General features: G+C 27.9%; 1 protein-coding gene across 4 annotated transcripts; it reads right to left on the bottom strand.

Annotated features, from left to right (window-relative positions):
- Positions 1 to 5745: 5745 nt before the first annotated feature.
- Positions 5746 to 10832, bottom strand: LOC109815848 (type I inositol polyphosphate 5-phosphatase 4). 4 transcript variants are annotated; one of them, XM_020380660.3, is made up of 13 exons: positions 10184 to 10832; positions 10011 to 10098; positions 9597 to 9665; positions 9303 to 9390; positions 9092 to 9196; positions 8284 to 8905; positions 8008 to 8201; positions 7766 to 7874; positions 7507 to 7655; positions 7032 to 7332; positions 6494 to 6575; positions 6166 to 6402; positions 5746 to 6073 (listed from the first exon to the last, which is right to left on the bottom strand). In XM_020380660.3, exons 1-10 carry the CDS (start codon positions 10211 to 10213, stop codon positions 7110 to 7112), a joined length of 1677 nt encoding a protein of 558 aa, XP_020236249.2. In that variant the 5' UTR covers positions 10214 to 10832; the 3' UTR covers positions 5746 to 6073; positions 6166 to 6402; positions 6494 to 6575; positions 7032 to 7109. The 4 variants fall into 4 exon arrangements, with proteins under 4 accessions (XP_020236249.2, XP_020236248.2, XP_029130712.2 ...); XM_020380659.3 differs by having other exon boundaries at positions 6494 to 6688; positions 10184 to 10831; XM_029274879.2 differs by lacking the exon at positions 10184 to 10832 and having other exon boundaries at positions 6494 to 6688; positions 9352 to 9390; positions 10011 to 10082.
- Positions 10833 to 21683: the final 10851 nt, after the last annotated feature.

Here is a 21683-nt window from a genome sequence, read left to right as displayed (position 1 = left end):
GGCAAGTTCACTCAGTATAAAAAGTGAGATATAGGCACGCGCTTGAAACATGGTAAAAGAGGAGTTCACTGTAAATTTCAGTAGATTTTATTTTTTATTTAACAATTTATTTTTCTTAATTTTACAGTTTTTAATAAACTTTACCGATAGTAGAAATATATGTTTAAAGATTATTATATATATAAAACAGGAACAATTATTCGACTAAAAAAAATTTAGAGATCCTTTTGATTTTATATTTAATTTAATTTTTATTTATCATAATTTTTCATGAATTAAATTTTAATATTTTTAAATAAATTATCAATAAATAAAAATAATCTTATACTACAATATAAATTATTTATCAAAAATCTAAAATATAATTTTTTATATTTAAAAATATTTATTTATTTAAATTTTAAATATAATATATATATTTTAATAAAAATATTTATTTAAATACATGTATTTTTAAAAAATTAATTATATATAATAAACATTTAACTTGGATATACTAAAATATTATTTTTTAATGAATGTCTATAAATTATAGATACTGTATTCAAATGAGTACAGTGGAGAGGTATATTTTCTAGCATTTCACTACATTAAAATTGTACACTTATTTTGACCAGTAATCTCATTCTCAAATCTCAAGTAATTTCAAAATTAATGAAGGTGAGACAATTTCTACTGAAAAAAAAAAAAAAAAAAAAAAAAAGTAACGAGACAAAACACTTTTTGTTTATCTTTTGTGGGTTGAAGGTGTTGTGTTGTATTGTATTCATTCTGTGTTGATTTGACGAACACAAACTAAGTTGCAGATTTGACACTCTGACGTAACCGCGACTAATTAATCATTTTAATGTTAGCTGAAAAACAAGAGTCCATTAATAAGTATTTTGGAGTAGTTGTTCTATACAATGCTTTTAAAGTCGTATCATCATTTAAACATTAGTTTAACATTCAATAATTTAATTATAAATGAATTAATCAGATCCATATTGATAAAATTATTATTATTATTATTAACATAAAAATAAAATAAAATAATATAATATTATAAATTTGTAATACTAAATATTAAGATAAAATATTGTTTATAAATGTTTAATATTTAATATACACTTAAAATTCTAAATTATATATAATATAATATTTATATTTATATTTTAATAAAATATAACAATGTCTACTAATAATAACAAATTTACATCTAGAATCAATATCAAATTAAAATAATATAAACTATAAAAATAAAGATATTAAAAATTGTAATTTAACATAAATTATTAAATATATTTATGAGACTTGTATTAAAAATAAGTTATTCTGTTAACAAGTTGTTAATTTAAAAGATACTGAATTCGATTCTCTTAAGTTAGAGTCGACTTAAACATAAGATTCTTAAGACCTTTTCTTTAGACTCCTTAAAAAAATTAAAGTGTCACAATTTATATATTAACTTTTTAATTAAAAAATTATTTATTAATTTAAATTAATAAATATATCTCCTTGTAATAGGATAATAGATATCATGTCATCATTTCTCTTTTAAAGGCATTAATTGTCATTAAAATTTCTATTATTTGAATATATTAATGTATTAATTACTTTTGTGATCATTCTAATAATTTTTTAAAAATATATTAATTATAATTAAAAATTAGTTCAAACCTTTTGTATTTTTTATTTTTTTTATTCTTTCAAACTTTTCATAATATTTTCACGTACGTTATATCTTAAATTCTTAATTCTCAAATCACTCATCAATTTCATCTCTTCTCTTTCACAATTCAATTATTTTGTTGTCAATTATTTGAGTTTGTATTAGTTAATTATTTTTTAGAGGGTAAAAGTAATTCAACCCAAGGTTTCATATTTTTCTTTTCTTTTCTTCTTATTATTAAGTGTCATCTTTCACTCTTTCTTATTATTTTTTTTTAATGTTTGGTTGTTTGCAACATTCACTATCATTAAAATGAGATTTTTTTTTTATATTTTGCGGTGTTTAAAAGTTAAAACACTTAACTGAGATATTGTTCTTAATACCTAGTATACTATTCCTACTACTAAATTTGGTATGTTTTCCTTTTATTGGATTTTATTTTTTAACATTGTATTTATACAATTTTTATTGATTTTTTTCATTTTAATTGTTCTTATTTTTATGATTCTATCCATTCTAATTTTTTTTATTTAAGATCAACAATATCTCAACAAAGATTAAATGGATTAACTTTAATATCTTTTGAAAAAAAAATGATAAATTTTTTGATTATAATAATTTAATAAACAATTTTGCATCTTTAAAAACTTGAAAGAAGCTTTCAGTAAAAAAATATTTTTATTGAAATATTTTTAATTTTTTTAATTAAAATATATTATCATTAATTTTAAAAGGGCCTCATTTTAAGGTTTATTTTAGGCCTAAAAATATGTTGGCTTGCCCTACCTTAAGTAACTTCTCATATTCAAATTTTGCACATGAAAAAAAAAATGGTTAAAAAGGAAGACTTCACTAAAGATGATTAGTCAAATTTTTCGACAGAAATTAGTTATTGATTGGTTCAGTCTTATTCTCACAATAATGAATCTAAATATGCTAGTAGTGTGTCTTTATATATATTTTATTTAAGTTAAATTAAGAAATAGTTATAATTTTGTGTAAAAAAATGATTTTTGTTTTGTTTTGGTAGTTTTATTAATGTGAAAAATTACGTTGTCTCATATGTGTTGTAAAGATTTTTCTTTTACGTAGTGTATCTAGAGGAGGTTAATGAACGGTTGGAGACAGTTGTGGAATAATTTAATATTAATTAATTATTAAATTAATATAATAAATAAAAGTTACTAAATTATCCTTTACCGATAAAAGAAGATATAAAAGACAATTTGATAAATAGATAAAAAAGACATAACATAATGTATACACGAAAATATTGTATAGATTTTATATATTGTTATAAATTATAAATAAAAAAAAACATTTATTTATTTTTCTTAAGAATTTGTCAACAGTCATAAGATGAGGCCGAGGTTAATACTTTTACTTCGTTTGATAAGAATGAATGTATGTAACTAGCATTTGAAGTCATCTAATATGTAGAGTGAATAATTTTATATATAATTATTTAATTGTATATATTAAAAATACTTTATTAATTTTTAATGAATCAAATCAATATAAAAATAATATTTAATTTAATTTAAATATGAAAATAATAGTGAAAATTGCACCCACCTTCCTTAAAAAAAATTAAATGACACACACCTTTCCTCTAATTTTTCAAATTAACACTAACTTTCCTTATTTATTTCATCTAAGTAACGCATGCTTTTTTTTTTATATATAATATACAACTATTTGTGCACTTTTAAAAGAGAATAAATTATTAATGTAAATGTTAATAGTTAAATGAGACTTTATATTTTACTTAATTTTAACTTTCAAATTATATTTAAATATCACACATGTTGTGATTTAAAAAATATAGCAACTTATATGATAATTTTGAAGAAATGATTGAGATTATATTTTAAATTTATAATAAATAATTTATATTGTGACACAAGATTGTTTTTAATTATTAATAATTTATTTTAAAAATATTAAAATTTAATTCATAAAAATTATAATAAATAAAAACCAAATAGAATAAAAAGTTAAAAAGAATTCCTCAACAACTCCCTTATGGAAGAAAAATCATTAAAATATTTTTGCACAATATATAAGGGTAAATTATAATTCTAACAATTCGTGTAAAAAAGACATTTCATGTCTTCGTGTATTTTATGTAAAAATAAATAAATAAAATAATTGATGTTAAATATGCCTAAGTAGTTAATAATTAGTGGGTGTGAGAAATTTTGAATAATTATTTTAAAAAGTGAGATATTAAAAAATAAATTTATGAATAAAAAATAAAATCTAAATAAAAAATATATGGAGGAGAAAAAATGTTTGAAAGTTAAGGGTAAAATAGTCAATAGAATGTATACACCAAAAAGACATATTATCTTTATTAATAACTAGTGGAATCGAGACATTTTGTGTCTTTATATTTTATTTAATAAAAGTGTTTAAAAATTATTAATATTTATTAAATTAATTAGTGTTTCCAACTTGGGGTGAGTAGAGATGGCAATGAGCCGTGGGGGTGGGTAATTGGATACTCGTACCCGCCCCGTTAGATAAAAATTTGTCTTGTACCCATTTCATACCCATGTAGATATCTGTTCAGCGGGTATTTACAAATTTTATAAATACTCACACATGTCCATATATATTTGTGAATTGTTTTGAAAATTAAAATAAAACATTATAAATAACTTTATGCTTATATTTGAAAATAAATATATTGAAATATTAAAGATAAATAATTGATATTAAATTTTGAACTTGTAATTAATGTTTTTTGAAATACTAAAAATAATATAAAATATAAAATAAAAATATGAATATTTAAGTAAGATTATTTAATAGGTATAATATGGATACTACTGTACCCGTCAATGTCCCGTTTATAAACGAGTAAAAAAATACTTGTATCTATTATCTATGAGTATCCCTTTAGACTACCCATTTATTATTTGTGACAGATTTTATTCGCAGGTACCCACAGATGAATTTTTTGTTACCTATAAGCGTGAGTGGCGAGGGATTCACATCGTTTAACCAAGTGGTCAAGGTTTGAATACCGACTCCTGTGAATGCAGAAAACTCAAGCCGGGAGGGGATGGTCACCTATTTAGTATCTCTTCAAAGGAGATTGTCTCTATGTTCGACGATGAATACTCCTTGATAATGAATCATAAAAAGATCAATTCATGTTGTATTTGATCCTCAAACTTTAAGATCTTGAGTTTGAGTTTTATGTTTATAAGAATGATTACTTTTTAATATTATTTTTTATTATTTAAAAATTTAAAGGTAGAATATGTACATCAAATTAGACTATAATCTTTATATATATATTATAGATAATAGATATAAATATAGACAATATTCTAAAGAATAAAAATAATAAGATTTTTTAAAACTTAAAATTAAATAAAATTTATTTGAAATTTAAAGTTAATAACAATAATTAAAATTGAAAAAAAAAAAGAAGAGACTCTAGAGTTGCTAGCATTCCTTCAAAAGAAGAAGCAAACACGAGAGACTCAAGAATCATTAATGTCGGTTTAGTGATAGAAGATTGAAATAATATCTTATATTTAAACACTTGTATAATTGTCAGATTATTGTAAATTTGATAATAAAAAAAAAAAAAAACACTTCATTGATATGAGATAAATGCAATAAATATTTATTGAAATGTGTGGAGTATTATCCCATTACAAGGGTATATGCATTGCATTGGGCATCAAATCAAATTGATTGGTGGATTTGTCCTACAAAACAGTTGCTGACTCATGAATTTATTGTTGAGAAGGTTAATGGAAGTTGCATCTTGACAACTTAGACGCGAGTCATTCATTATTGTGGGGTCACAATTTATTCTCTGAAAGGATCAATAGGTCAAGCAAAAGTACACTTTTCTACGGACATCTCTTTACACAACTAAAACAATTATGTCATTCTTTAACGGATATCGAAATTTATCACCAAAAATTCTAAACAAGACGATTCAAGAAAGGACCACAAGCGTTTGTTTTAGGTGTAACAAATTATTTAGACAACATTATTCTTGTTAGCATTATGTGAATTGGAATTATTCCTTTAAGAATGAACATTGACCGAAACCGAATAGATGTTGCTCAAAGAAACATGCCCGAATCAGAATGAAACAAAAGGAAAAAGAAGTTTAGAATTGGGTACAAATAATGACTTACTGGTAAAAGGCTACAAAGTGTAACTAGTGTAGGTCCTTTTTCCTTTTCGTTGCAACTAACTCATAAAAACAAAATTGAAACAACAACGTGAATTTTACTTATTAGCTTCAATGATTCTCATTAAAGCTGCTATAAGAAAATAATAGGACGGTTAAGAACTTGAGATAGTCAACACTGTGTACAAATACTTGCTGGTTATCTCTGTAATTGCGATAAAGAATAAGTCAAACACCATAGTTTCAATCTTCAAATCCTGCAAAAATAACAGACAAGAAATTAATTTTCTCATAGACATGAAGTAAAACCATTTTCCAATAAGATATAGCATGTGTTAATTTTGGTTACATTTTGTCATCATGAGAATTGAGAAATGCTATTTGTCTTCTTTGACCCATGCATGTACACACAAGTTTCGTGTACTCGTCTATTTCATATTTAAGATCAGATTTGAACCATGAATAACTTGATTAAAGAACACAAATCGTTATCACTAGTGTCCACTAGTATTGATACATAGCCATTATTCTACCAATAAGATTGTGAGCCCCAAATATCCTTAGTGCAAACCCACAAACTCTGCAGCTGCAACAATGAGGTATGGAGAAGGTTTAGCAGATGTAGAAAGAAAAAAATACAGAGAAATTGAGAAAAGGAAAGAGGGGCAAAGGACAACCTTCTTTGGGAGTGTGAGGGTAACAGAATGTCACTTTCATCATAGTGACTAGCAACTCCTCAGTCCTCATTGTATAGCCTACCTAAAAGAGGAGGGGGCCCAAGTGAGGGATAAGGATAAGGCTTGCATGACATCTCAACTAGAAACTTTATTAGGAAGAACGACATGGTCAAATCCATTGCTGTCAAGAAATCTCTGAAATATTTATTGCATTAGTTTCTGCAGGCGCAAATTAATAGCCAAGAACTAACCATACGAGTATTTATACCTTGAAATGGATCTTGTGGTTAGAAATGTATACTTGTTTGGTGAAAGTAGGTAGGTATAGCTAGACCTAAACTATGTGGTCAGTTAACAATTAACTAGCTAATTTTGAAGACAAAGAAACTTTAAGTCCTGCTCAAATTGAATCTTGGCCTTCATTGAATTTTGAAACTGTTGGAAATACTATTAATGGCAAAGCTTAATTTGTTTTTTTGCAAGCTAAATTAAGCAAAGGATAGAATATTTATTGGATTTTCCTGTTGAGGTAAATTACCTTGTTTGGTACACTCAGCTGTTTCCATTCCCTCAAATGATGAAGGAGATCTCGTGGATTAAAAATATTTGGCATTCATCAAAAGTAGTTCAAATCAGTGTAGCCGTAACCATGTGAATGTGGCAACAACTCTTCTACTTCAATCCTGGAACTGGAGCTTTTCTTCATTTGGTTACAACTAATAGACTCAACTTCTGCCAAGAATATGCTATAAACTGGCCTATGATCAGAGAATCTTGACTCCCCACGAACATATGATAATTGGTGCAGGCCTCTTCCATACCACAAGATACGATCACACCTTCATGAATAGAGATTTTGATCATTTACACAACTAATGATATAATTTTAAAACAATGCTCTAGGACATTTCATTTGGCATTAGTAACATTTATTTGCCCCCCACTTCTCCTTCCATTTACATTTGTCACTTCATTGATTCACACAAGAAGTTATTTGCAAGAAAGAAGATTACCATGCGGGAGTTCTTCTCTTTTGTTTTGAGCGTCTGTCATCACCGGCATATCTGTCTGAATTGTTTGAATACTTATATGTGGGAGGGAAATATATTTTCCCTTCATTCCATCCTTCAAAGACTCTACCTTGCCTCTGCTCAATACACAGCTGAAATAAAAAGATATCAAAATCAAATGGTCAGGTATATCTAACATGAGAAAGGAACAAAGATCAATAAGAATTGCATATAAAGGGACAAAGTAGTACTAGTAACATGCCTGGTCATTCTCTAACAAAGTTTTCCAATCATGCATCTCTACAAGAGCTTTGGCTGCACGGTAAGAAAGGGCTATCCGATAATTTAAATCCCCGAGCCAAATTATTCGACTACACCAGTTAAACCAACGTTTAGTTCTTAACTAGGATACAAGTTAGCATTTGGTAGTGAATTTTATTTAGATTCACAATCTCCAAGCATCACATGCATGGTATAACTCAGATGTAGAGATAAGAGGCTTACTCATGTTCCAGAATTGTCTGAGGAGAATTCTCATCACCCATGTCATGGACCTGGGGAAACCTTGTTTTCCTGAGAATCTCCATTACATCTGAATTTCTCCTTAACTCATCACCATCCTTTTGTCCAGAAGTCAAATGACTACAAATGAAGCAAAAGCTTGTTTGGTGCAATGACATACTAATTGATATTGATCCCTGGAAAATCCAAGAGAATGAAATTGTCTCCTTCCCTAGTTCATTTATAAACTCTGCTATTGAAATAGGATGTCAAATGTACCTTGTTTCCTAGATATCCCATCAACCCTCTGCCAACACAAGACACTTTCATGTTGTGAACATCATCTCTTATATCACTTTTCACCCAAACAGTTAGAAATACCCCAACCATTTGCTTACTAGCAACCAAGCAGTATCTTGAGTGTCCTGTCTGTCTATCACTGTCCTCCATAGAGAAACAACCACCGCCATAAGATACCGGTGAATAATGTGTTGTAATTGGGGAGTCACCAGTGCCATTTTCTTCATCTGATGAACCCCATCGATAATTGGGGTCATAGTCACTCGTTCTGTGACCTAGTATCATTCTATCACAAACACTGAGACGGCGATCAAGGCAAGCTTGTTGTATTAACATGTCATTATCCATTCTCATACTACGACTCAAGGATTGGAAGGACCGCCTTTGAAAGAAGGAGGTTGCCTTCTGCCTCATTGATTCCTCAAAATCAGCATCTAGCTCTACAATAGGATTAGGGAGGGGTGAAGGAGTGTGGCACCCACCACTTGTTCCAGGAAGGCTATTCAGGGTCCTCCTAATAAGGGCTAGCCATTTTCTTGCAGGGCCATTGTCTTCCGTTCCCAAAACATTACCAGCATTAAGAGGTACAATTTCTTGAAACCTGAGTCCAAGAAAATGTAAAATAGTTCAGTGTGTGAACTTTTGGATAACCGAAGGAGATGGAACATTATTTAGAATCTGTTTAAATACAACTCAGAAATACTTTTTAGAGCTTTTTTTAGTAAAGGAGCTCTAAAAAAAACTCTTATAAACTTGTATCTAAACAGATTCATAGTCAGTAATTTACCCAAGAACATAGATGTCGGCAGGTGGAGAGGTGTGAAGCCAATCTTCAAGACTCAAATAAGTTGGAGGTGACTTCCCTGCTACATTCCATGTGGCAACAAAGATCCTGTAGCCAGAAGGGGGAAAAGAAAATAGAATAAAAATTCTTCAAATTCATTAAAATAATAACAACTAGTATAGTAAAGTACAACATACAGCTACATGAAGCATACCTATAATTATACACATCTGTAACCTGAGCTTCATCAAGTTCATTCTTACCTCTTCGTATTCTGTCTGAGTACCATCTGCTTGATCTCTCTATGCATCAAAATTGAGATTAAACATCTGAGATTAGTAGTAGACAAAAGAATAGAAAGATAAAAAATAATAACAATAAGAAGACAGAACAAATAGATTTCAGAAATTGTGGAGCAAAAAAGTCGTCTAAATTTCCTTTCATCTTCATCTAGTGAGGGATTTGGAATGGTGTGGTCCTAAGAGATATGAAGGTGAAGATACTGAACCTGATTTGCTTTTCCTAATGGTGCATGCCTCCCTCTCTGAGTAGTTGCTACTACACTCTTCATCAATACCTGAAAAAGGAAAGCCATAAAGTTATCAAAGCTGTGCTCTTTTCACGGTCATTCTACCATCCTACAGAATCAAACAAAACAAAATAAAGCAGAATTATTTTTATACCAAAAGGGTAGAATTAGAAGCCATGGAAGCAGGAAAACAACAAAGGGCAGATCTTGTGCAGCAAGAAGCATACCCATTGAAACAGACAAGAATAACAAATAAATAAATAAAAACAGATAATTCATTTGAACTAGAACTAGGAAAAATATCCTTTTGGCTTTTGAAACAAAAGTTAAGATTCCCAATCCGAGAGCCCTAGAATGTAGATTATATGAAAGTGATGGAAATTGATGAGTCACCTTCGCAGAGAACATCATCAGCCTGAAAATCCTCAGTTTTGCTCTTGATATTGAACCACTTCTTGACCAATGTTTTTGGCCAAGAAAGCTTGAACAAGAAAAACAGGGTAAGCAATGCCAATCCCAGAAATCAAATGCAAATGAATTTGAAGGAGAGCTGGCATTTCTCAAACCTTGCTCTTCTTCGAGTTCTCATCTCTCATTGTTGGCACAACTCACAACTTCATGTAGCTTCCTCTATGCACAGAAACAAAGGTTCTGAATTGATGTCACACTATCTATTCCTTCTTTCAATGAATACTCCTTTTTTGAGTGAGTTAGTGTAAGTTAGAAGAGAATTATATATCTCAGGACAGGAGAACCTTAATTTGTGTTGATTTTCATGTATTGGTTTATGTCTCTCTATTCAAACAGATAAACAAAAGGAGGGGAAAAAAAGAGGCTGTTTTGGTGATGAAAGCAATGTGATGAAGGTGAAAAGGTAAGAGAAGATTAAGTGCTACCCCAGTTGTGAAGTTTAAGGCTTTTAGGATGAAGTAATGAGGAAGAAGAAGAAGAAAAAGAAGAAGACAATGTAGAAGACACGAAGAGAGAGAGAGAGTGTGTGTGTGTTGGAGAAACCTCGTTGAGGTACAGTACAGAGAGGAAAGCAGCGAAGCGAATTTGAAGGGAATAAAGAGAGAGTTTGGAGTTTGGCTCTTTCTTCTCTGGAGGCCTTTTACTTACCGCAAATTCAAGGCCTACCTCACCCACCACCCAACCAGCAACTATGGTTGCTTATATATTGCTAATGCTCACATTCTTTCACACCCAAAGTCCAAACACTCTCTTAACACATTATAAAAACTCTTTTCCTTCTCATTTTATTACTTACAAATACCATATATGATAACAGTTTTTATAAATAGATGCTACATATTCGTTTCTTGTTCCACTTGAATAGTTCAAACTAATATTGTTTATATTAGTGTAATGGTGGCTGCTCTAATGATGTTCCAAACACAAAATTGCATGCTATATGGATTATCCTCACAATCATCCCATCAGATTTAATAAATGGTAGATGCTGAGATATATAAAGAGTTTTTTCTTTTTCGTGTATATAAAAAATATATGACCGAAAGTTATCTTTTAAATGAATATAACTGTCTCAAAAAATTAGTCTATAATTTTTGGTCGAGAGACCTTAATTTAACAAAAAGAAGATAAAAAAAAATAAAGAGTTTTTATCTTAATAATCAATAAAAAAAATTATTATATAAGATAATTTTGTTAAATTTTATCAATATATAAAAATTAAACTCATTTTAAAAATATAAATATTAACCATTATAAGTATCACCACTGTAATCTTAATTAATAACACATTATTTTAATTTATTATTTTTTTAATGTGATTTTAATTTTTTTTATTAACATTAAATATCAAGTGAAATGATGTTTTGCAAAGTAGAAAGAGCGACAAGTGTTTAAATTTTCAGAAACTATAACGATGGTGCACTTAAATACGAACTCTTATACATATATAAGTCAGACATTAGATTATGAGTGAAGAATGTATACTATAGTAGTTCAAACATTTTAGGTATCTAAGACTGGTAGTTGTGGCAGGACAGTAAAGTTAGGTTTGATCTTAATATCGAAGCATTGGTGACCCATCTCACATTTGGTATTGTAGGAGAAAGCAGTTAAAGAAGAGAAAAGATAAAGAGAATGTGTGCATCATTGTTTTCCTCTTGTTCTTGATTCTTTAACTTCTCTCCTTGTTTGAACATTGTCTTCTATACACACGACAAAAATCATTTCTATTTTTCTCTTTGTCCACCCATTAATTTTTATTTTCATTTGTAAAAGCCTATATTGGGTTCAGGGGTGGGTTTGAATCTACTTGGTTTGAGATAGTATCTTATAAACATTCGTGTATGTGGCCTAGTTGAAGAGAATGTTTCGTGTTTTAAGGAAAAGTGGAGAACTACTTGTGATTCCAAGGCCATGCTATTTGTAGTTTGGACACGAGTGAATGTGAGTAATTTTTCTTTGGGGTTGGCAATGCAAATTTAAAGAACTCATTGGTTCTACAAGCTACATAACACAATGTCTCCTCAAAAACTTCATTGGTAGCTTTTTGAATAGAAATATATTGTTGAGCAAATGAAACTTTGGCTTTTGTTTTTGTGTGAACCTTAGACTCATCATGTCCAAGAAGACAAAAGGCGATTTTTCTAAATAATGGATCTCGAATTGGGTACTTTTCATTGTGTACAAGCTCGCACTTGCACATGGATCAGTGTATTATGCTTTGCATGAGGTGACGCCTCCTTCATCACTAAAATATATGCATGTTTATATTTTCATATTATATAAAGAATTTAGTTATAATGCAAGGTTAAAGTTATCTACGGTTCTCAAACTTTGAGTAATTTTTTTTTAATTTAAAATTTGTCTTTTTAATCTTAAAACTTTTAAAAAAATTATTTTAATCTCTAACAACACGAATAATGTTATTAATAATGACAAATTTATATAGTTGTACAATATTATCTAAGTTAGTTGTACAACATTAGTTAAATGTAATATAATGTTGTCATTAATAAAAAAATACTAGTGAGTGAACTTTGTTTGTGTAATAAGTTTAATAACAGATGAGTTTTATTTTTCAAATTATAAGGATTAAAAAATAATTTTAAATTTAAAAAACTAAAAATAAATTTATCTCATATTTAAGAAATTAAAGATATATTTGAACCTAAGATGTAAATATTTTTTATATTATGATCCAATCATAAATTATTATATAATAATCTAATCAATTGATTTAGTGATTGAACATCTTACAATTACACATTATAAATTTGTAAGGACAATTTATTTAACAAAAAAATTTGTACTGAATTTTATCATATTGAAAAATCCTTAAATTAATATTACGAGAAAAATTAGTACTTGATTCAATGGGTTAAAATATTCAACATGATTAAAAAATATATACCATACATACTATGATTAATTTTTATAATAATTACTTAAAAAATATGTAAAATGAATTCTAATAAATTCTCTGCACCTATAAATTATAATATATGAAAATTAAGCCCTCCCAATTCCCAAAAGTAGTATATTTTTGTTGCCATTGCGAGTTCCTAACTACACTCTGCAATTCATGTCCCTACTTAACCCACGTGAAAATATGTGATCCCCTTGACCTAAGAGAAACCATGTATCTATAAAATCATAGTTAAGTTTTCTTTTCTCAATGACCTTATGAGCTTTTAACATGAATGAACATGCCAAGTTTTGATGTTAAAAAGTTCAAATCATGAATTTATTTAAGATGAGGGAGATTGAGAGAAGTCAAGCTAAATCTTAGAGTTGAATGAGGCAACATAGTGACCCACTAGGTTCAGTGAAGCTTCCACTACCACCATATAAGCCTTACCCTCAATAGTGCATAGCTTGTCAAGGCCAGTACATGTGATTGCCCCAAAATACCGTGCTTTGCTAACTATACGTGTCGTGTCCTGTCACCTTATATCATATGTCATATGATATGGATATCATCGCACTTTCTCACATAAATAGACGGAATATATATATTGAGTTAATTATCTATGAAAAATGTTGTATCCTCCCAAAATGGAAGCTGAAAAATTGCCTGAATAATTAAAAAACTTTACACTGACAGTATATGGATGATTAACTCATATATATTTAGGATCCTTTTCCTCGTGTTTTTATTTAATTATGAAATTATTGACTTATTTTTAATATCTATTTTTTTGTTGTCAAATCATATTTGTATACAAAAAAAAAAATTGTTTTCATTGTTTCTTACACAAATATTTGAAAATGGAAAACAAATTAAAAATAATGTAAGTTTATATAAGAATAACAAAAAAAAAAAAATCCAAAACTAGACGCGTTTCCATTTTCTTTAATGTCGCGTAACTATCTTAAATGATCATTTGACATTAAGTTTTAATAATTTATATACAGCTGAATATATTACTTAAATTTATTCCTTTTATTTTCGTAAAACTGAAATTGTATATATGTGCGTGGGACATATTATATATGTATATGTATGAGGTTGTTTGTCCGGCCTATGTTCTAATAATGTTAAAGGAAAATAGCCTTATTCTTTTCTTCATGTAAATCGCCATTGGAATCATTAAGATACAAGTCAATGCAAACATTTAGATTTGTGAAATTGGGGCTCTTGAGCACTTGATCATAATGCATATATCCGATCGAATCCGACAGATGAAAGGTCACCATTGCATATTTTGTTTCTCATAATAGTGCCAATGATGCTTACAAGAAAGGGCAGTATCAAAATTAAATATGAATGGGTCCAATGCATAACTAAAGGGGATAGCGTTACCCTACAATATTTGAATCTTCTAAATTGCCCAGGGAAAGGTTGCTGCCTCTATACTACTTACTAAATTCTCAAGAAGATTGAGATTTATCATCCAAAACGGTAAATTTAAGTAAAATTACTATATTCAATAATTCTTATTTTATATTAAATTTCAACGATTTAATATTCATATTAAAAAATTTTAATGTATAAATTAAGTTTATAATTTTTTAAAAAATATATTTAAAAAATATTTAATATTTATTTCATTAATTAAAATTAAAAAGTAATCATAAAAAAATATTTTATACGTTAATTTAAATTTATATAATAAAATATTATATAATTTTTATATTTTAAAAATTTGTAACTTAATCTATAAACTAATTTTTTTTAATTTAATTGTTGAAATATTAAAATTTAATATAAAATATAAATTATTAAGTAAATCTAATAAAACTTACTTTTAAGTAATAACTTTTAATTTAATTATTAAATAATTAAAATTTATTATAGAGCATGAATTATTAAATAAAGTAAGTACATCTCTCCCTTTATATATAACCATTATTCATTAGGGTTTTTTGTTCTCTTCTGATGATCATATATATTCTACAATAAATATTTTACAGAACCGAGTAGTAGAGTATATTCAAACTATATCTGCCACGTGATTGTTCTAGGGCAACAAGTTAATAATTTTTTAGAAATTTACAATGAATCATCTTAGAATCCTTCATGTTCGCAATACTATCTTTTTCACTTTCTAAACATGTTCCCTTTTCTTTTAAGAATGATAAATTTAGCAATTTCTCATTCTTACTTTTTTTTTTTGGGTTAAAGAGGACAACAGAAACTGTTAATTATTTGATTTTTCTTTAAACAATATGTTGATTCAATAATAGAATGAAACGATAATTTTTTAAGATTTTACTACGTACACTTATTTGGGAGGAAAAAAACAAGTGTTTTGAGAATTGTATTTCCCTTGTTTTAATACTAAAAACGATAAGAATAATTTAATTTAATGAAAAAATGTACAAAGAACATTGTAAGAACTCATCATAATACAAATTATATAGGAAAGATGTCTATGACATTTTTCTCCTACTAACATAACAACTAATTATTAATATTTACCTATAAAAAAATTACTTTGATTGAAGTGATTTCATGTAGGTGTGTGTTTAGTCAAGTTTATTTTCGAAAAATAGGTTTTTTATTTATTAATCTTTAAAATAGGTATTAAGTAAACAAAAATTTGATTTTGATGAATTTCGAGATCCAACTCACTTAAACATTTAAAAAAAGTATAAAAAAAAAAAAATTGTGCCAAGTTCATGATTTCTGAATAACTAGGTAGAAAAAATGGTTGATAGATTAACGAGGCAGTCAAAGGATGTTCTTTAAGTGTACTTTAACTAAAGCATAATATATCTTGCAATTGCATGGAAGGGTGTCTCTTTCTATTTCTTTTGCTTTTGCAGCTTTGAAAGATCTCGTTATTATCGTACTTTCCTTTTCTCCCTCACCCCCTCATAGCCCTTTGATTTGATCTCAAGGCTTCTCAAATTTTTTTATTTATTTTGTCTTTTAGAATTAATTTTGCTGTCATTTTCTTCACAATCTGGCAAAGGAAAGATGTATGGTACTGTTGTGCACTTGCACTTGGATACTGATGTAAACAAACATCATGCTCATGCCTTTTACTTTCTCAACTAAATTTTCATATATACTAATGTCCTTACAGTACAAAATATTAATGATGATATGGACTATGGACCACCAAAAGAATTAATACTTGGACAAAGTTAAACGTATTTTATTTTAGAGAAAAAAAAAATCAACAAAAGTTTCTCCAGCTATCATGGTGTTACTCCTTCCTCCTAAATTTTCTTTTCTTGCTCACTCTAAATTTGGACTTATTATTGCTCAATCATGGGGGCCATCACTTGAAGGGCCATATATATACATTTTTTTTCTCCTTAATGATTTATTTATCTGAATTATGGAAAGCAAACTACAGTTGTTCAATCCTAATCATATTACAGAGGATAGGTATGTGTCAATTTAAGATTCTTTTTCTTTGTTTAATTGTATTGAAGTGGTACGTGGATAAATTTATGTGCATATAGTTAGATTAAGAGTTAATCACCCATACACTATCTGTGTAAAGTTTTTTTATATTGACAACTAATTATATCTCTTAATTGTGTCATGTCACTGTTAAAAGTAAATGTGTTTATAATGATATTAAGAGATATAATTGATTGTCAGTGTAAAAAATTTTTACACTGGCAGTGTATATATGATTAACTCTTAGATTAATCATAACCAACTAGCAATTTTTTTTTTGTAAGGGTTGCATCACAAGAGCAAAAACGTTAAGGCCGGGATTTGTTACAAAAGCCCATAAGGGAGATTTGGTCATCATAATACATAATTAATAGCAATTCAAATTGTGGCTTCAATCTCACTTTTTAGAATAAGAAATAGTAATGAAAGGAATTTATTATATCTTTAGAGGAAATGATTTGAGCAAGAAAAATTGTTAAACCACTCTTTTTGTCTCTCATTTAATTTAGTTTATTTAATTTACTTCATAAATTTCTAAAAGGATGTAATGTGTTCTTTTTTGTATATTCAAGACTAATGACACTAACTTCTTGTACACACAACACAATAAAAAAAATGGCATGTATCATTATGTATATAAAAAAATTATTATTGTTGATTTTAATTTAACAAAAAAAAATCATATTGCATCGTTTTAATAAAAAAATCAAGGGATTAAATTGGATCTTTTAATACAATAGAGAGAGAGAAAATTGAATAAATTAAATAAATTAAAGAATCAAAAGAGTAATTTAAGAAGAAAAAAAAAAGACTGCCAATAGAACCTAATGTTGCATTATTGGAGGAAAAAAAACAGAAGAAAAGACTCGATTAGCTTTTTTTTTTTATTTTACAAGAAAAAGACTTAATTAGTTCAATTTTTGAAAAATAATATGCCTATCAATCAGAATTAAAAATGTCATATAATTGTGAGGTTTATTTAATTAAAAAATTAATTTTCAACATTTATGAAAAATATTGTTTAAATTGTACAGAGTTTGGAAATTTTATATATATGACCAAGAACGGTTCGTTTAAGGTTGATTTGCTAATTAAGATTTTATTGAATAAATATTTATCAGGTAAACATTTATGTATAAGTTATTTTTATAATCGAATAATAAATAAGATTAAATTGTTTTTAGTTTTTATACAAGGTGTACGTGGTTTGATAAGTATTTTTCATACGTCATCCTAAAAAGGTTTATTAAAATAAATTGGAAACAAGTTATGTATTTGCAATACAATTGGTATTAAAGTAAAAGTTTGATGAGCACAGCAGTAGCATATCCTGGACCTACTGCAAAAATTTCAATAGTAATAAAAATGATAAAAACATAGGAAGACGGAAAAGAAAGGTACATAGTCGTTGGTGTTGGACTTGGAGTCAGAGACAGCATTGTGCAAAGTAAATGGAATACCAGAATGGGCCCAACATTCAAGGGGTAAAGCAGAACAAAGCAGAGAAGCAAGCCCATGCAGATTGCAGAGAATGTACATTTTTTGGACCCTTCTCAACTTTGAGATTGGTGCCTCAGACAAGGAAGCAATGAAACCTCAACATTAACTTCGTATGCTTTTTCCAAACTCACCTTAACCATAAATACGTTGTTTTACAGTTACATAAATGACTTGCAGTGCAGTTTCTGTGAAAACATTACAAATAAATTAAATTACATTAAGGCTGTTGTGTTGACTTTATGAAGCTGATATTGATAGTGATGTTGATGTGAAGTTTTTCACCGTGAGGTACAAAATCAGAGTTTTCCACCCAAACAGTTATTGTTATACTTTAATTTAGTAACTATATAGGAAAAATTATTACTTACTTATAATCTCAATTAATTCCTATATAATATATATTTAAGTTTTTTTAGTTTATAAAAGAAAATTAATAACATCTAATTATATGTCATAAAAATTCATAATTCATGTGACTGAGGAGGACCATCTAATAATTTCTCAATTAGTAACTTGAGTCCTTTCCTCTTGGCAAAAGATATTTTCTGTTTTCCATGGTTTGCCTATACCATTTGCGAAGCTTTTTGTTGCATCATTGTCTTTAATTCCATTATCTTCTGTCAGACCAAACCCACGCATGCAACCCTTTCTTGCATGTTGGATCATCACATCATCATGGCTAGTTAATTATAGATATGTGTACTAGTTCAAGGTACAATTTGGCAACTGTGTATGTAGACAACGTGACTGTTTCTCCTATCAGAAAATTTCACTAACATATTCTGTACTATTTAACAAGTTACATTGATGTGTTGCAGAGGATACACACCTAGGAAGCTAGGAAAACGACATGGTATGCATGAGAGTAAAACGGTGGCCTCATTTGGAAAGTGATCTTTAGGTGAAAATATTTCACTCTCATCAGATTACTATAAAGAAAGCTTCTTTTATTTGTTCATTTATTCTTTTTTGGGATCTTTGCTTTATCCTGGCAGTCAACAGACAAAAGAATGCATAATCTTCGCATGCAATAACAGTCCTCTCAAGCTTATAGTTATCCATCCATATCATGTTCTTCACTGTTCATATTTAACTTGTTCAACTTTTAACCCTTTTTTACTTTTCTTGGTGAGTATATTTTAGTTTTATGTTTTCACTATTGTGTATTGCTCATACAGCACATAACAATTTGGTAACATTCCCCCGGCATAATCTTTATAAACCATAGGAGAGTCCCATTGCAAGCCTCATAATTTGAATATCATAAACATATTGTATTTTTTTTAATTTTAAAATTTAAAAGTCTCTGTCATATTAGTCTCTCAAATTAAGAAATTATAAAAGCAACTGTGGACAAAATCAGCTTCACACCCTTCTGCATCCTTAGCTATCACTGTTTTTGGACCCGGAAGCAGGCTTTGGTCTTTTAGTTCTACACGATTTTAAACAAAAATTCTTGAAAGAAACATGGTTCTCATTGGTACAACGGTCTTCAAAATGAATATTTTTTTTTTACCCGATCAGAATTACGATAACAACATCATAATTCAAAGTTAGGATCATATGTATGTTATTTCAACTATCACTACTAGACCACCCTATACATACTTTTAAACTTTCTTTCTGAACCCTTTTAAAACAAGTTTAAACTTCACGCTGTTTCTTAGTTAAACCTAACTCAAGTAAACTGGGTGTTACAACATATGTTAAGACCTTAATAAAAAATGTGAAGCCTTTTAGTCAATTTTAACAAGTTCGGTGGATAAATTATATTCTACACCATAAATGCAACAGATTTTATTATTATTTATGAGCATTTAATATATTGCTTGCCTCAATCAGGGAGGAGGACAGATTTGAAACTAGATAAATTTAGAGTGTATCTTTGAATGACAAATTTAAATAGAGTAATTTTTTTTAATTTCAAATATTTGAGATTAAATCTTTTGTTTGGATAGAGAATTTACAAAGAAGTTGAAATTCAAGTATTTATAAAATTCTTTAAAATAGTAAAATTTTAAATTCTCCTAAAAAAGTCAAAATTTGAAATTTTTTACATTTTTTGTTTCTTATCTCACCTATATAATTTTTCTCTCTCTCTCATCTCTTAATTATCAAATATTCAAAAATATTTTTAAATTGTTAAATATTATTTAATATTAATTTTTAAAACTACTAAATATTTTAAAAAATGAATAACATTTATTCTTATAAAATTTAATCTTAAAATCTCAAAATATATATATATTTAAAATTAATTTTATCCATGATGAAAATCAAATTATTATATTCAAAGTAAAAATTTAAAATTTTAAAAAATTGAATTAACTTATCTAAACAAAACATTCAAAAGAATGATAGAAATTGAAATCAAAGTAATTTAAATTTTAAGAATTCCTAAAATTCTTCATCTAAATATACTATTAACTCTGAAAACAAATTTTAAGAAAGTATATCTTAAAAATATATAAAAATAAGATTGAATTTGTAAAACTTATAAGACTAGACTTTTATGAATACTTTAGTAGCAGTTCAATAATGAGTAACTCGACAAATTCAACAATGATCGTTAAAATAAATTCTGAAATTATAATAGAATTTGATTTTGGTATTAATTCAATCTCAAAAAACTAGTTAATAGAGTTACCTCAGTGAACATTCTAAGGCAGACGCAGAATAGTTGAGTTTCTTTGGTGGCATATTCAATGTTTTAGTTACGCCACCCTCGAATTAGCTAGGTTGGTAATAAGTTTGGTGGATATTGTTTAAGCTTTATACGCTTCAATGGAAAGTGTTGAAATAGTTGCTAAATAGTACTTGTCTATTTATCGGTCTTAATTAATTGTAGTTATTCCTAGTTGTGCACTGTACTGCAACATATCATGGATTTTCTCCCAAACCTTTTACACATCAAATGTGCAGTTGTGCAGACACAACAACAACAAAAATAAAAACAAAAACAAACATTAATTCATTTTGTCTTCCATCTCTTTTTTCACTACATTTTCTTCCTTCTTTTTTCATCATTACTTATCACGTTTATTATTTCTTTCTTTCTTTTTTATCTCCTTCCTTACACCCGTAAACGGGAATCAATGCTTAATATATAAATTACATTAATTATGATAACTCAATAAATGTCTCTCTTTTGTCCTCTTTGTTGCACCACAAGTTGTGAACTATGAAATTAAGTAGTAGAGTATATTTTGCAAGGGTATTTTCCTTCAAACAAGGAAAGGGTAGGTCTTATATTGGCCGCGGGGAATTGTGGATGATCACTGCTTTGATTAATTGCGCAATGCATGTCTGATTTAATATGTCAAGATGAACTATTGTTACTAATTATACTATGCATAATTGATCAATCAGAAAGTGTATTAAATGGAACAAAATAATAGTATTTGGTTCTTTAGTACAATCTGACTAAACTAGCGTAAACTCTTTGGATTATTTCTTTTTGTTTACACTAAATCAACATTTATCATTATAAACTCAACAGTCTATATCAACTATATTATACCTGGTTAATTTACATACATTACTTACAAGTCACAACAATATAACAGAACACAGCTCAAGCTCCTCTTTTTTGCATAATTAATCACGTCATCCTAAACAGTGCAAATTAATAATAACAATAATATAACTTGTAATTTTTTTTATCCCTGTCATTTTAATCCTTTTATTTTTTATTTTTTTCATTTTAGTCCTCTCGCCTCATTGTTTAGATTCCTATA

The sequence above is a fragment of the Cajanus cajan genome, chromosome 6 (genome assembly GCF_000230855.2).
Source record: "Cajanus cajan strain Asha chromosome 6, NIPB_CcT2T_4, whole genome shotgun sequence".
In the NCBI taxonomy this organism is placed as follows: Eukaryota; Viridiplantae; Streptophyta; class Magnoliopsida; order Fabales; family Fabaceae; genus Cajanus; species Cajanus cajan.
The sequence above is the reverse complement of the archived record's forward strand: the minus strand, read 5'-3'. Positions and strand labels throughout refer to the sequence as shown.